This window comes from Saccopteryx bilineata, chromosome 7, assembly GCF_036850765.1.
Source record: "Saccopteryx bilineata isolate mSacBil1 chromosome 7, mSacBil1_pri_phased_curated, whole genome shotgun sequence".
Classification (NCBI taxonomy): Eukaryota; Metazoa; Chordata; class Mammalia; order Chiroptera; family Emballonuridae; genus Saccopteryx; species Saccopteryx bilineata.
The window spans coordinates 43,043,390-43,060,181 of record NC_089496.1 but is presented as its reverse complement, the minus strand read 5'-3'; the positions used below and the strand labels follow the sequence as shown (position 1 = coordinate 43,060,181).

The 16,792-nt window shown below is 41.3% G+C and overlaps 1 protein-coding gene and 1 long non-coding RNA gene across 2 annotated transcripts in view; one reads left to right on the top strand and one right to left on the bottom strand.

Moving 5' to 3' along the window:
• Nucleotides 1-15,959, top strand: part of SPMIP4 (sperm microtubule inner protein 4) — a 31,694-nt gene extending 15,735 nt beyond the window's left edge. Inside the window, exons 6-10 of the mRNA XM_066240316.1 lie at nucleotides 4,645-4,826; nucleotides 7,325-7,413; nucleotides 9,449-9,623; nucleotides 10,278-10,369; nucleotides 14,557-15,959. Coding sequence (XP_066096413.1) covers nucleotides 4,645-4,826; nucleotides 7,325-7,413; nucleotides 9,449-9,623; nucleotides 10,278-10,369; nucleotides 14,557-15,378 — 1,360 coding nt within the window. The 3' untranslated portion in view covers nucleotides 15,379-15,959. The remainder of the gene's footprint in view (nucleotides 1-4,644; nucleotides 4,827-7,324; nucleotides 7,414-9,448; nucleotides 9,624-10,277; nucleotides 10,370-14,556) is intronic.
• The window catches only part of LOC136311104 (uncharacterized), a 47,891-nt gene that overhangs the window by 23,943 nt on the left and 7,156 nt on the right, over nucleotides 1-16,792 (bottom strand). The gene's annotated exons all lie outside the window — the stretch shown is intronic.

Here is a 16,792-nt window from a genome sequence, read left to right as displayed (position 1 = left end):
GTAATCCTTATAAATCATTTAATATAACAGGAACATAATTTTTTCCCCTGCATAGTCTTAATTTAAAGGAATAAAAGTAAATTCTGGTCATTGAATACTGTTGTATTCAAAACCTGAATGGAATAAAACCTGAAAATTTAGTGGAAGGTATAATTTTTCAATATGTTAACAAACAGAAATAACCTTTGCAATATACTGAATGAAATCTCACACATAGACCCAAGACACACAGAGACCATAGTTCAGGTCTTAAGAGTAAATCACATTTTCCTAAATCATTACTAGATATACCATGAACTTAATACTATTGTAGTTGCTAGGAAATATACATTTCTAGAATCCAAAGGGGAAAAAAATCCTGCCTCAATTCCATGTGATCAGAATTAATTGGGGCCTCTCCCTGCCTTCCAACACCCACCTTTTCTCCCTTCTTCACGTAGCCAAAATCCTGGCCAAAGACAAAAACAGGAGATCATAGGAACTACACATATACATTTTACAACTTTTACTTCCTATCAAGGAGACCAATCCCCAGAAAGAAATGGTTTATGGGATTCTTGTGGGTTTTTTTGTGTTTTTGTTTTTGTAATGTAACATATTCTTGGCCCTTAGGACTTGCTAAATTAACAAATTAATCTCTACCTTCTGGTCATGTCTCTGTGATGAAAATAAAAGATATAAAGAAAGCAAACATAATGGCCTTTGTTCAGAAAGACCTTATCAACACCAGATTAGTAGGAAATGGGGCCTCCATGCCCTGGCCTCTGGCCTGGTGCTCAGTGCCTATTAGTGTTCAGCCTGTGACTGGGTCTCTGATAAAGACTGTAGATAAAGCAGTTAGCACAAAGCCTGGCACAAAAGTGCTTTATTGTCACAGTTACTGTTGTGGTTTACACCATTGAAAGGCACTGTCCTCTCAAATAATTCCTGCTTATGCAGCAGTCACAATCTCTGAGGACCTCCCAGATTCCCTTCTGCGATATTTTCTAGTGACAGCGAACCAGACTTGGCCATTTTGTGAAATATTCATACCGCATTTCCTTAAACTGCACGAAACCTGTGGGAAATGGAATCAGAAGTTCAAAAGTCAATCCCAGTGATTCCACGTCCCTCTGAGGCTTACATCTTAGCTCAGCCTGGGACTTACTGGGAAGAATCCAAGAGAATCCAAATGAATTTTCTATCCAGATAAGTTAATTAGCACATATTAAGACAATTATATTCAATTTACTTCATTAGCCATTCTTTCTAGAACGTTCTGTGACTAACTGGCTACTGGACAATATTTGAACCCCTTTCTCATTTCATTCCCCACTGTCCCAGGGATCTCTTTCTTTCTTGTCCAGGTCCCTTACTTCTTGACAACTCTACCTGAAGGTGAACATCCAAGAGCCTTCCTTACAACATGGGCTTTTGTAATCCTATCCAGACTCCAGATTGGATACCCTCCATGAACACAAACAGAAATAACTTACTTTCTGTTGTAAATGCTTACTTTCTTTTCTTTTTGTTGTTGTTCTTTTTTTTTTTTATTAAGTGAGAGGTGGGGAGGCAGAGAGACAGACTCCCACATGCGCCCCTACCAGAATTCCGGCAAGCCCCCTACCCTGCAATGCTCTGCCCATCTGCAACCACTGCTCTGTTGCTCAGCAACCTAGCTATTTTAGTGCCTGAGGTGAGGCCATGAAGCCATCATCAGTGCCTGGGGCCAACTGTCTCAAGCCATAGCTGTGGGAGGGGAAGAGAGAGAAAAAGAGAAGGAGGAAGGAGAGGGATAGACAAGCAGATAGTTGCTTCTCCTTTGTGCCCTGACTGGGAATCAAACCTGGGCCTTCTATACGCTGGATGAGGCTCTACCACTGAGCCAACCAGCCAGAGCTGCTTACATTATTTTCAAGTAGATTTGTAAGAGGAAATTAATTCAAGGGTATGGTTTACTATAGAATCCATTGACTTGGACACCGGAAAGTTATTTAGAACGTATGTGCAGTACATAAAATGAAGTACAGTCTGTATTGCTTCATTGAAAGAGCAGTTCTACACCAGTTGCCATGACCCCGAGGACTGTCCGTCACTTGGAATTTAGGGATGCCCTGATTCTCAAGTCATCAGAGTTGACAACCTGTGCCCTGTACCAAGCATAAAGCTGTAGTTGATATGAAAGCAAAGTAAGTAAACTGGAAAAGTATTTAGTGATTAGCAATAAAGTAATGCTATATCCAATTCAAACCCACAATAGGATCAAATGAGAGTTTTTGACAAGGGCAAAAAAAAAAAAAAATCACTTTCCAAACAAACAAAAAAAAGATCTGACTGGTCTCATAAGTGACTTTTGCCTTGAGTCCAGCTTGTTTCTCTGACAAATCAATCTTAATTTCTATGGTAACTATAAGACCAGGGTGTTTCAGCCAGCCCACCAAGGGGCCATGGCTACTGATTTGGAACAGGTTTGCGTCAGCAGGCTGAGCAAGGGGAGGGGCCCAAATCTGGGGCTGGGCCACCGCAGCTTGTTATCTACCAGTCAGACAACAGACACTTTGAGATCTGGGTTTGAAATTGAGGCTTCATGATATAACTTATACCTTAATAAGTTTGCCATTTTAGCTGTTGGACTATGAAGCTATTTTTTCCTGATACCTTGATTGAAATGCTGCTGCAAATATCTGTCACAACCAACCAAAACTGGTTGAGATTGAAACATACCATTATGGTGAGAAGGCAGTGAGACACTTTTAAATGTCTCCTATAGAACTTATCCTCCTTACTTCACAGTCTCACCATCCATAGTGACTTGCAGGAGCTATTATGTAAATTCTGCTGATACTTAGATAGAAAATAGTGAAAGGGAAAATTCTATAACAAGATTACACACCAACATTCACGGCATAACCTGTACATTTATTTTGACCTGGCAAATGTGGACATTAAGCATCTCTCCCATAGACTCTGTGGGTAGAAACTGTCAGCATTCTCAACACAGTTCCTCTTTTAAACTCACTCTTCAGCTGTTCTCCTCCAGAGCCGGGAGTAACCGCTCTCCTGGCATGGGGCTTCTCACAGCTTGCCTGTGCTCCATTGGAGGTCGGAACCCTCCTGGTTATATTTGCTGTGGGGGAAAACCCCCCAGAAATTTACTGTCTCATAGTTCTGGACACTAGAAGTCCAAGAGGGAGGTTTCTCTTCAGCAGAGTTGTCTCCTGAGAGCTGAGAGACAAGCTATTTCACACTTCTCTCCTGACTTGTAGTAACTTGCTGAAAATCTATGGTGTTCTTGGCCTGCACAGGTGTCACACCAGTCTGCCTCCGTCTTCACATGGCATCCTCCCTGGGTGCACATCTGTGTCCAGATTTCCCTTTTTATAAGGACACCAGTCCTATTGGATTAGGGACCCGCGATACTCCAGTATAACCTCAGTTTAAGTAATTACATCTACAATGACCCTAGTTCCAAATAAGGTCAAATTCTAAGGGACTGTGTTTTAGGACTTCAATATAAACATTTTAAAGGGACACAATTCAACCATTAACACTGATTTTGCCTTTTCTTACTTTCTTTTCTTTTCTTTTTTTTTTTCTGAAGCTGGAAACAGGGAGAGACAGTCAGACTCCCGCATGCGCCCGACCGGGATCCACCCGGCACGCCCACCAGGGGCGACGCTCTGCCCCTCCCGGGCGTCGCTCTGTTGCGACCAGAGCCACTCTAGTGCCTGGGGCAGAGGCCAAGGAGCCATCCCCAGCGCCCGGGCCATCTTTGCTCCAATGGAGCCTCGGCTGCGGGAGGGGAAGAGAGAGACAGAGAGGAAGGAGAGGGGGAGGGGTGGAGAAGCAGATGGGCGCTTCTCCTGTGTGCCCTGGCCAGGAATCGAACCCGGGACTTCTGCACGCCAGGCCGACACTCTACCACTGAGCCAACCGGCCAGGGCCTTACTTTATTTTCTAATCATATATAATATTTCTCTATCCCATGTACTTCCTAATCTCTCTTTTCCTCTAATTCAGATTGCTCTCTCAGTTTTTTTTAAACCCCTGCTAGCTCATCAAATGATAGGAAAATTATATCCCTGTGGTCTCTTTAACTTGTTGAATTTTTCTTTCAGCGTACTATCTTTGGCTTTTTGATATCTGAACAGTACGGTGTACAGAAGCAGGCAGTATATTTTGTTGATTGATTGCTTGAAGAAACAGATGGCCTGGGTTGAAAGTGCAATCTCAGATGTCAAAGATCACTTTGCATACTGAAGCTGAATGCTCAACAGCACTCCATAAACTAAAGTACTAGAGTCCTCTTAGAACAAGAGGCAAGAATTAAGAGCAACTAGAAATTCTAAAAACTATAAAATTCACGTATCTTTTTCTTAACATTTTTATATTAGTTGTAAAAGGTATTCACGATAAATAATTCAGAATCATTTATTTTAAAATTTAAATTTATTTTTAATTAGTCTAGCAAAATTAAGAAAATTTCATCTGTTTTAAGGTATATAGTCAACCGAAATGCTAACTCCATGAGTTAGACCTTCGGCTCCGTTATTTCCTCAGGGTTTAGAATAGTACCAGCCACAAAGAAAAGTGACAACAAATAGTTGATGATTAATTTTTGAAAATTGCACTTCTATTCTGTCTTGTGTTGTTTTGTTTGCTCAGAGAAATCTGCTCCCCATATCCGACTGAACACCCCTACCACACACACATCCCTCGCGGGGCCATGTTTCCGACCTTTACGTCACCCAAGGATCCATACACTGGCAATAAAGCCCGGAGCCAACAGCCATTTCCTCCCACCGTGCCAACGAAGGCTTATGATACGAGGATTTTGAAGACAAGAGGTAAAATAAGATTTGAAATCAGAACAGTGTTAATTCTTCTTATATTTGGACTTTATTCAATTATAAAATTAAAGAAAGTAGGGCAAAGGACTCAAGTCACAAAAGTGTGACCCGTCAGATTAGAAAAGTTGTTCTCAGTTGGCTGTGCGGTAGAATCGGCGGGGACCTCACCACAGACCAGGTGAGTCAGGTTCTCTGCAGGTGCCCTTCACTTTTCTCCTTTATGCCGAGCCTCCCAGGGTAGAATCAGAAACAAACATTGTAGAGTTGGTTGTTTCTGTTCCACTTATATTTTGTTATTTTCTTTTTGCTGTCTCCTATGGTGTAGCTTTTATAAATTTCATCCTAACTCAAATAATCAACACAAGGGACAATGGTAGTTTCAGAGCATCAGAGTCTCAACATGGACGTAGCAGCCATGATGAAAGTGAAAGATCCTCATTGAAATAAGACTCGGAAAGTGATGGGAGTGGTTTGTTCTGTTCCTGTTCACACCTTGGAGCATTTTAGCTTAGTTGCAAACATCAGGGTCTCCCCAGATGAGTTTTATTATAGAGGATGGTTAATCCATACACTAGTCATCAAGTCTCTCCCACACTAGACACCTCAAGACAGAGAAGAGACCTATGGCAAGAGAGTGAAGGTAACTGAAGGTGACAGAAAAAGTACATGCTAGGCAGAGATAAATATATCCTGCATGTGCCCGACCAGGATCCACCTGGCATGCCCACTAGGGGTTGCTCTGCCCATCTGGGCCATTGCTTCATTGCAACCAGATCCATTCTAGCGCCTGAGGCAGAGGCCATGGAGCCATCCTCAGCACCTGGGCCAACTTTGCTCCAGTGGAGCATTGGCTGCGGGAGAGGAAGAGAGAGAGAAAGAGGAAGGAGAGGGGGAAGGGTGGAGAAGCAGATGGGTGCTTCTCCTATGTGCCCTGGCCAGGAATTGAACCCGAGACTTCCACATGCCAGGCTGACACTCTACCACTGAGCCAATTGGCCAGGGCCGAGATAAATATTTGTTGACTGACTTTAGACTGTGAGGAAGGTAAGACCCAAGAACTGTCCTGTAATGCAGGTCCTCTATACCTGAATAATTGAACCCAAATGTGAGAACAGATACTGCCATCATCACTATCAACCTCAGCATGTTATTAGGAGGCATTTGGGGAGATCTTGTAGTAGAATGTTTAAGAGCATGGACTGTGGAGTCCGACTGCATGAGAAGAATTCTGGCTCTGCCACTTACTCACCATGGACCATGGGAAAGTTTCTTCACTTCTATGCTTCCACTTCCCAATCTATAAAATGGGAATATTAGTACCTACCTTCATGCATAATAGAGATAAGTGTTAGCAGTTTCTTTTTTTTTTTTTTTTTTTTTTTTTTTTTTTTACAGAGACAGAGAGAGAGTCAGAGAGAGGGATAGACAGGGACAGACAGACAGGAACGGAGAGATGAGAGGCATCAATCATTAGTTTTTTGTTGCGCATTGCGACACCTTAATTGTTCATTGATTGCTCTCCCATACATGCCTTGACCGGGGGCCTTAAGCAGACCGAGTAACCCCTTGCTGGAGCCAGCGACCTTGGGTTCAAGCTGGTGGGCTTTTGCTCAAACCAGATGAGCCTGCACTCAAGCTGGCGACCTCAGGGTATCAAACCTGGGTCCTCTGCATCCCAGTCTGACACTCTATCCACTGTGCCACCACCCGGTCAGGCAGCAGTTTCTATTTTTATTACTTAGTCATCTGCAGTCAACCATGATCTGAAAATATTCAGTGGAAAATTCCAAAAATAAACAATTCATAAGTTTTAAATTATATCCCATTCTCAGTAGCATAATGAAATCTCCCAATGTCGCACTCCGTTCCACCCTGTCATATATCTTCTCTCTGTCCTGCGTGTCCACACTGTATGTGCTATCCACTCATTAGTCACTGAGAAGGTCTCTGGGTTATCAGAATGAAAAAACAGTATATAGAGGGTTCAGTACTACCCTCAGGTTCACATATCGCCTGTGGATAAGGGGAGAATACTGTATCACCATTAGAAGAAGCCCTCTTCTCTAAGATGTTCTTTTTCAGTACTCTTTTGATAAGTAAGTACTAATTTCATTTCTTGATATTTAGGCAGGAAAAAGCCAAAATAGATGGTTTAGAATTATATTCGCTAAAACTAGAAAAAGGATCCAAGAAGATTTATAATTTACCTAAAAATTCCTTTCATTAACAAGAAAGTAAATAGTTGCCCCTCGTACAACTACGCGTATTAGGTTTAGAGAGTCATTCTCAGTCTGTGTGGCCCACATGCCATGCTGCACATTAAGGAGGGGGTGGTAAGAAGTCCAATGAACCTATAACTATGTAGCTAACATGTGCACCTGCACTTCTCTCCACTTCATATTATCTTGTTTCTATTTATTGCACCCATAAATCTCATAACTTAGAAGACAGTTCTTGTATATTCAGGATAACAGCATTGTCCCTGAAATTTTCAGGTAATGCTTACAGATACGAACTGCTTGATTTTCCCATGGATTCCAAGAAGAAAGCCTTGACTTGGCCAGGTCAGGGTGTATATTATGATGTAAGTATCTTCTTAAATGTGTGTTTAAAGTAAAGTAAAATTTGTTTTTATTCTATAGATTTATAAAAATCCAAAAGATGGGCTGTTTTTATATTCTATTTTGGTAAAAATTTTGAGATTTTGACCAGGATTCATTCACATGTTTTTGTTTTCTTCTTCTTTTTTTTTTTTTTTTTTTGTAAGATTTTATTTATTGATTTTACAGGGGATAAGAGGAAGAGAAGTAGTTGCTTCACTGTAGCTGTTTATTGGTTGCTTGTCATATGTGCCTTGACTGGGTGGGTTTCGAACCAGCGACCTCAGTGTTCCAGGTATCGACCTGATGCTCTATGCATTGTGCCACCACGGGGCCAGCTTGTTGGTTTTCTTAGCTGATTTCAGATTTGGAAGTTATGTAACATTTCCAGTTACAAAAAAAAAAGGGTTCCTCTCAAAAGAAGGTGGAAGAAGACTATATTTCACCCACTGTGTATCTCCCAACTCTATTCTTACAATTCAAAATATATCAAGTAACTCCAAATATGTGTTGAGTAAATGGTAGATTTTTCAGAAATATTTGTAATTTACTGTCCTATTATATTTGTGTAGAATCAAAAATAAAATAAGGCCCTAGCTGATTGGCTCAGTGGTAGAGCATCAGCCCAGGTGTGGAAGTCCTGGGTTTGATTCCCAGTCAGGGCACACAGGAGAAGCGACCATCTGTTTCTCCACTCCACTCCTCCCCCTCTTCTTTCTCTCTGTCTCTCTCTTCCCCTCCCACAGCCAAGGCTCCACTAGAGCAAGTTGGCCCCGAGCACTGAGGATGGCACCATGGCCTCTGCCTCAGGCGCTAAAATGGCCCTGGTTACAAAGAAACAAGGGCCCCAGATGGGCAGAGCATCGCCCCATAGTGGGCATGCCGGCTGGATCCCAGTCCAGCACATGCGGGAGTCTGTCTCTCTGCCTCCCGCTTCTCACTTCAGAAAAATACAAAAATAAAATAAAATAATAGCCAACATTTACTGAGAAATTGCGACATACTATTATAGATACAGTATGACATTTAGCCCTTATAATAAGCTCATAAGGTTAGTATCACCAGCCCCATTTTATAGATGAGCCAACTGCGGCTCACAGAGTTTGTGACTATCTTATGAAGTCAGGCTTGTGAGACTCCAGTCTCTGCCCTTAACCTCCATATCATGATTCCACATGGATTTAAAAAAAAGAAAATTTTAAATCATGAAGGAAAATATCTAGAAATTTGAAAATAATAGTTTATTCATTCATTGGCACAGTGAGTTTGTGAAGGGCAGTGCCAAGGGCTTTCCATGTTATCTCCAGTACCTAACAATCTATTGGGTAGGTAAGATATAATTATGGAAGGCTGGAAACATTTGAATTCCACTTAGAAAAACCATTGTGTCATGCCAGAGTGTGGCCAGTACATTGTCACATGGTCACATATAAAGTAAGCAATTTCCTGTTTGCTTTTTGTAAAGTTCTACATCAAGAAAAGCCCTTAAAGAATCATCTGTTTTACTGGATCTCTTTCATTCTCAAGTTAAACCTGTGTCCAAGCAGCCGGATATATGAGAAAACAGTCGATCATTCCATCATTACATGTTCTCATAGCCAAAGCATCTAACTCTAGTTTAATTTCTCACTTTCAGTTCCCTCATTTCTACTTGCTCATTCAAATGGTGCTCTCCTCACCTGATACTCCTTTGCGACAGCCTTGACTAGCTCCCCTTTACCTAAGTGTACATCCCAGGGCTTTACTGGGCTCCAGAGAGCCTTAGGATCTGGTCTTCTCCCTCCCGCAAGCCTGGCTCCACTAGCTGGTCCTCCCGGGTCATGGCCATCTCCTACTCCCGAACGCCCTCCTTGCAGGACTCCCTGCCTGTCTAAAACTTGCTTGCTCTTCCAAGCTCGGCTCAGCTCTCGTTTCTGTTGCCTGGAGTTTCTTCGCCCCCGCTCTTGGTGAGATGGTGAATCCGCCCTTATTCTACTACATGACATTAAATAGCAATAATCTTTTCTGTTCATATCCTAGTTTCCTAAATGTGTTGAGAAAAACAAGCCAATATTCTACCCTAATCCTCCTAAAACCTTCGCTCCTAACACTTCTTTAAATCCATGGGATCCTATTAACTCTGTAAAAGAAGCCAACATACAAAGAAATCTTGAGAAGTCTCACTGGATCACTTCCTACAAACATGATTTTACAGGTATGAGTTCACCTTAATACAAATAAAAAGAACAAAATTAGACATTTGACAAGTGCTGTTATAAGTTGTCATCTTCTAATATTTCCACCCATTGTTTTTTCTCCTTTTTTTTATTTTTTTGTTTGAGAGAGAGAGAGAGAAAGAAGAAAGGAGAGAGATGAGAAGCATCAATTCATAGTTGTGGCACCTTAGGTGTTCATTGATTGCTTCTCATACATGCCTTGACCAGGGGTGCTCCAACTGAGTCAGTGTTGAAGCCAGCGACCTTGGCTCAAGCCAGTGACTTTGGGCTTCAAGCCAGTGACTCTAGGCTTCAAGCCAGAGACCATGGGATCATGTATATGAGCCCACGCTTAAGTCGGCAACCTCAGGGTTTCAAACCTGGGACCTTAGCGTCCCAAGTGGATGCTCTATCCACTGTACCACTACTGGTCAGCCCCCCACACCACCCCCATTTCTTAATCTAAGTACTAACAGAAATTAAGGTGGGTGGCAAGTTTCTCTTAGTGGGTAACTGGGAGGTAAAGTAGGTCTTCATTTTATTGGTTCTAATTATATTACAAAGGGGGATGAATGGGTAAGTTTTTCTCTAAAAGTTTATTTATGTGCCATTTTTCATTTAACAAAATAATAAGATGAGATGTTTCTGTTAAGGTCTGGGGCCCATGAACCCCCTGGAGCTGGATGATTACCATGAAAAGGAGCTGGCAGAGTTGACTGGCCGTACAGGGTTTGACCCAGAGCCCGTAAGTACCTGCAATCAGCTCTCAGTTATCTGGGGAGAAGTATCTACCTGTTGAGCTCTTTCTTTTTTTTTTAATTTTGTTTATTTATTTATTTATTTTTACAGAGACAGAGAGTGAGTCAGAGAGAGGGATAGACAGGGACAGACAGACAGGAACAGAGAGAGAGATGAGAAGCATCAATCATTAGTTTTTCATTGCACGTTGCAACACCTTAGTTGTTCATTGATTGCTTTCTCATATGTGCCTTGACCACGGGCCTTCAGCAGACTGAGTAACCCCTTGCTGGGGCCAGCGACCTTGGGTTCAAGCTGGTGGGCTTTTCCTCAAACCAGATGAGCCTGCACTCAAACTGGTGACCTCAGGGTCTCGAACCTGGGTCCTCTGCATCCCAGTCCAATGCTCTATCCACTGCGCCACCGCCTGGCCAGGCTTGAGCTCTTTCTTGTTTGCCCATGTCTTATTTGCTTCTTGAGTACTGGTGACAAAATGAGGAAAAGGAAAATTTAACACATTTTGAATACCTTTCTCCACTATTTTGAAGAACAAGCAAGATTTCCTTTTTTTCTTCATGGTACTTGTTTTATTGTTGTTGTTTTTAACAAATTTTATACTATACTACTATTGCTAAAACTTACAAAGGAATTGGTTTACAAAAGTTTACCTAGTAATTTAAGAGCCTAAATTCTGTGACTCTGCTTATTAGCGTATCTTGTACATTATCACTGCTTTTGAAGATAAAATCCTCTTCCTGATATCTACAATAATTGAGAGTTGGCTGAATTACAATCAAAAGCCAACAAATTCTCTGTAAATATCAATTTCTTAATTGATTATGTGAAATGGCCTGAAAGAAATGACCAAGCCCTTTCGTGACAGAGGCTATAATTTGTTGGCTTCATTACGCAAGCGAAGTAAAATGACCTAATAATATTCATTTATTGTTTTATTTGGGACCCAGATTTTACCGTCTAAAACTACAAAGTTCTGAAAACAAAATTAATAGTTTCAAAGATGTAAGCTGTGGAAAACACATGAAAAAACAACTGTAAAATATTTCAACATAAACTTTTTCCACTGAACTATGCACATTCTTTTACACTAGCTTCAGTATTTCCCAAAGCAATATAAAATCATTAACACCTTTTTGGTTGTTTCCATGTCTTGGCCACTGTGAACAGTGCTGCAATGAACATGGGGCTACATGTGTCTTCACGTATCAATGTTTCTGAGGTTTTGGGGTATATACCCAGTAGAGGGATTGCTGGGTCATAAGGTAGTTCTATTTTCAGTTTTTTGAGGAACCACCATACTTTCCTCCATAATGGTTGTACTACTTTACAGTCCCACCAACAGTGAATGAGGGTTCCTTTTTCTCCACAGCCTCTCCAACATTTGCTATTACCCGTCTTGTTGATAATAATTAATCTAACAGGGGTGAGGTGGTATCTCATTGTAGTTTTGATTTGCATTTCTCTAATAACTAATGAAGCTGAGCATCTTTTCATATATCTGTTGGCCATTTGTATCTCTTCCTGGGAGAAGTGTCTGTTCATGTCCTCTGGATAAAGAAGATGTGGCACATATACACTATGGAATACTACTCAGCCATAAGAAATGATGACATCAGATCATTTACAGCAAAATGGTGGGATCTTGATAACATTATAAGGAGTGAAATAAGTAAATCAGAAAAAAACAAGAACTACATGATTCCATACATTGGTGGAACATAAAAATGAGACTAAGAGACATGGACAAGAGTGTGGTGGTTACCAGGGGTTGGGGGAGGGAGGACATGGGAGGGAGGGAGGGAGGGAGAGAGTTAGGGGGAGGGGGAGGGGCACAGAGAACTAGATAGAGGGTGGCGGAGGACAATCTGACTTTGGGCGAGGGGTACGCAACATAATTTAATGACAAAATAACCTAGACATGTTTTCTTTGAATATATGTACCCTGATTTATTGTCATCCCATTACCATTAATAAAAATTTATTAAAAAAAAAAATCATTAACACCTAAAGCCGTTCCATAGGCTGTGCTGTATCATTCACTGAAGGGTGAATGATAACTGAAGGGTTTTTAATTTCTTTATTTTCACTTGCAAGAAGCATTCTCTAAGGCTAGAAAAGATGATGCATATACTCTGACACTGTCAGGAGTGTTGTATACTCTGACATTGTCAGGAGTGTTCGGCAACTGTCCAGATTTCCACAGATTTAACCCTGGAGGGTCCAGCCCCTCCGGGAGCAGCTTTGTCATTTTTTTTTTTTTGTATTTTTCTGAAGCTGGAAACGGGGAGAGACAGTCAGACAGACTCCCGCATGCGCCCGACCGGGATCCACCCGGCATGCCCACCAGGGGGTGACGCTCTGCCCACCAGGGGGCAATGTTCTGCCCCTCCCGGGCGTCGCTCTGTCATGACCAGAGCCACTCCAGCGCCTGGGGCAGAGGCCAAGGAGCCATCCCCAGCGCCCGGGCCATCTTTGCTCCAATGGAGCCTCGGCTGCGGGAGGGGACAAGAGAGAAAGAGAGGAAGGAGAGGGGGAGGGGTGGAGAAGCAGATGGGCGCTTCTCCTGTGTGCCCTGCCTAAAATAGTTGGAAGTTTCAGTGAATCTTGCTGGTTTCTGACTAAAGCATAAATAATGGACTCTGGGAAGGCATATTTCACTGGTAATAAATATGTGTATGAAATATTTTGCGGTGGGAGAATAAAATAAAGGTATTAAAAACTGCTTCTTGCATAAAGGGATACTGTCAAAGTGGGGTATGATACACCATGTACTTTTTGTTTATGACAAATTCAACAAAGCATTTCGAAGAGCTGAGTTTCCCCCCCTTTTCTTGATAGTATCTACTCAGACCTGATTAGTTAAAGGTTCTAACAGACTTGTTAATAACAGTATTGAAATTCCCCCACCTTATGAACAAAGGAGGTTCCAAAGGCTGTTCCTAAGTCCGTTCTTTTTCCTAAGTCCAAACTACTGTTACTTTCTGCCCAGTCTTGTTTTTATCTCTGCTGTCTATTCCATCATCATCATATATCCATTTTCCTTTAGTTTTTACCAACATATAAAAATTTTTAAACACACAGAAAAGCTTAAATAATTCAACAATTAGCATGCATCGATACGTCCATTGCCTAGATGCTTCCATTAGCATTTTACTAATCACATACTCCATCTTTCCATGCCTTCAACAATACTTATTATTTTATGCATTTCAGAGTAAATTGAAGACATTAGTATAATTCGCTCTAAACATTCAGCATGCATATCATTAACCGGAGTTCAACTTGTCCACAGTTTGTTCTTCTAAAGTAAAATATCATTCAGTGACTTGCACGAATCTTAAGTGTACACTCAATGAGTCTTAAAAAGCGCATACATCTCTCTAACCTAAACCTTTACCAATATATTGAAAATTCCCATCATCTCAGAAAGTTCCCTGTGGCTCTTCTAAGCCAACTCCTCCCTTCTTCCTTTTGGCCTCCAGAGACATATATCTATTAATAACCCTTTCAATACACTCACAGCTTTTTCAGTTATAGACATGACTGACTTCACAATATTTACGAAACACCTCAAAAACAAGCACAGATATGACAGATTCCCCTCAGACCACTGTCTCTGCAAGCACACGTCACTAGCCTCAGCATCACCAAGACGCTGGGTAAAAAGCAGATCGCTGAGCCCTGCTGCGGCCCTTTGAGTCAGTCTCAGAGAGGACCACGTTTAGGAACCTTACTTTCTGCCAACTTCAGAGCTCTGATTCAACCAAGGTTGGAGGACCCTTGCCTTGGCCTAATATAGAAGCCTTTGGCAGAGATTTAAATAACTGCTCATAACTGTTAACATCATCTGTTGATAATGGACAGAAGTTTTTGTTCCAGGTGACTTTTATATCTTTGAAACGTTGAAAGCAGAGTTCCTACGTAGAGGAATTTCTATATGGCCAAGTGATAATGCACCCTTTCCATATTGGCAAAGATTGGTAGAGGGAAAAAATGTGTTTATTAGGACCCAATATCTTTAAATATCAAAGGACAGTGGAATGTGTAAACACCCATCCTGTGTTTACTCAGACAATGAAAATGGGTATGATTTGTGACTGGCCATTTGTGGCAACATCCTTACAATACCAGGATTATTACTTAATCCCTTTTCTCCCTTTTGTCCCACCACTACAGACAGAAAGATCTCATCCTGTCTTAAAACCCTCCAGACCCTTAGAAGGAAGAATTGCGCGGCTACTTCAGAACCGACGTCCTCTGGAGGCTGTTGTCCAGCAGAGACCACCTTCCTGTCCAGATTGTACCCCTAGAGTTCTGTGTAATTTTCACACCTTCATACCCAGTTCTACAGAAATGATGGCACTTAGTGATAACATACGAGCGGGTATGACCCACAAACACCAGGAAATAGAAGACAGGATTAAGGAAGAACAAAGCTTGTTATCTACTTATGGATGCCCACCTTGTTACCGAGCGAGAGATCTGACTAGCATTAATGACATACAACCATTTCCCAAAATCACAGACACTAGTAAGACAGAAGATTTGTACTGGAGACAGCTGGCATTAAAACCCCAACCTGTACCTTACTGCAACCCAAACCACTACATTCCCTATGACTATTTTAAATCTGCCTTACGTGACTCATATGCTATGTGTCAAAACCCTGTTAGCCTTAGTAAGCCTAGTACTTTACAAAATAAACCAGACTCGGAAGCTTTAGCCCTTAAACATTTTTTAAGTAAGCCAGAAGAACGAATGACCTTTAACACAGAAATCGATGACGAAACAAGATCTCTTCTGGGTTGGATTCCTCGAGCTGGACTGGCCAAGCCTCAGACTGACCTGCTGGAGCTTCAGAACTCTTTTTCAAAAACTGGAGCACAGAAACGCTTCCATAAATCAATTCTAGAAGACCGCAAAGACCTCCGGGATCAGGTGCATTCGGGGATGAAACACCAATTCTATGACCACAACTCCTATTATTTCTATAATTGAGAGATTCGTCTGTCCCTTCAAAACCCAGCCTCTTGCAAGAAAAGAAAATATGACAAAATTTCTTCCTTGTTGCCGGGTTCTGTTTTATAGAGGAGCCATAACGACCTTGTTAATGAGGTTTATGTTTCCAGGAATTTAAGTTAGGACCTGGTCAGAGGAACCAGGAAAGGTGATGTTTTGACTTCTTGAAAAGTTCAACCATTAGGCAATAAAATATTAGTACCAGAAAAGTTTATAGTCTTTAATCTCATTTCCAAATTATATCCCAAGGAACGTTCGTTCCAAAACTATAAAAAACAATGTGTATGACAAAGTTTACATTACTGTTTTAAAATAAATGAATATTTGAAAAAAACTCAAGTGCCCAATAATTGACAGATGTCTATACAAATTATATTACCTTAAATATGTAGCCCTGGTTGGGTAGCTCAGCTGGTTAGAGCGTCATCCCAATATGCCAAGGTTGCAGGTTCAATCCATGGTCAGGGCACATACAAGAATCAACCGATGTGTGCATAAATAAGTGGAACAACTAATAAGATGTTTCTCTCCCTCTCTAAAATCAATAAATTTTTATAATTAAAAATAAATAAATATGCGAACACTATCCATCTATGTAAATTTTTGTATAGAATAGCATTAGGTACAAGACAAAACTCAAATGCTCGGTTAATTGAGAGATGGACAACTCTACAAACTACATTGCCTTAATAAAGCACGTGGCCCTGATCTTTTATGTGAATGTGTGGACAAAATAAGTCAGTGGAAAAGATGAAACCCACATGCCCTGCATGCACGCATTCTAAGTGGGATATTTCTTTTCCCTTAACCTTCTGGTAGAGAAATATAAACATTTCTTTAATGCAGAAAAAAATGACTGTATTGTGAAGATCTGGCAATGGCTCTAATTAGTAACTGGTAAGTTCTTATTGTGTAAGAAAGGGTGGTGTCGTAGTCTATTTGGCCTGCTATATAACAAAATATCAGAGACTGGGGGGCTTAGAAACAAGCTTTTATTTCTCAACGTTCTGAAAGCTGCAAAGTCCAAGGTCAGGGGCTGGCAGATTGGGTGCCTGATGAGACTCACTGCAACCTCCCATTGGTGGCGGGATGAGGGTTCTCCACAGGGCCTCTTTTATAAGAGCACTAATCCCACATGTGAGAGCTCTGCTTTCGTGATTAATTACCTCCCAAAGGCCCCATCCTCCTAAATAATTTTAGAGGTTAGGATTCCAACATGTGAATTTCAGGCTATACATTTAGACCATAACAAATGGTTTAGTGTCATTTATCCTAAAGCCATCATTTTGGAAGGTGTCCACTAGAGTTTGGCTAATCCCAGGTGTAGGTCAATCCAGTTAATGTGCCAAGAGGCACATTTCAGACGGTTATCATGGGAAGACCACAAGGTATT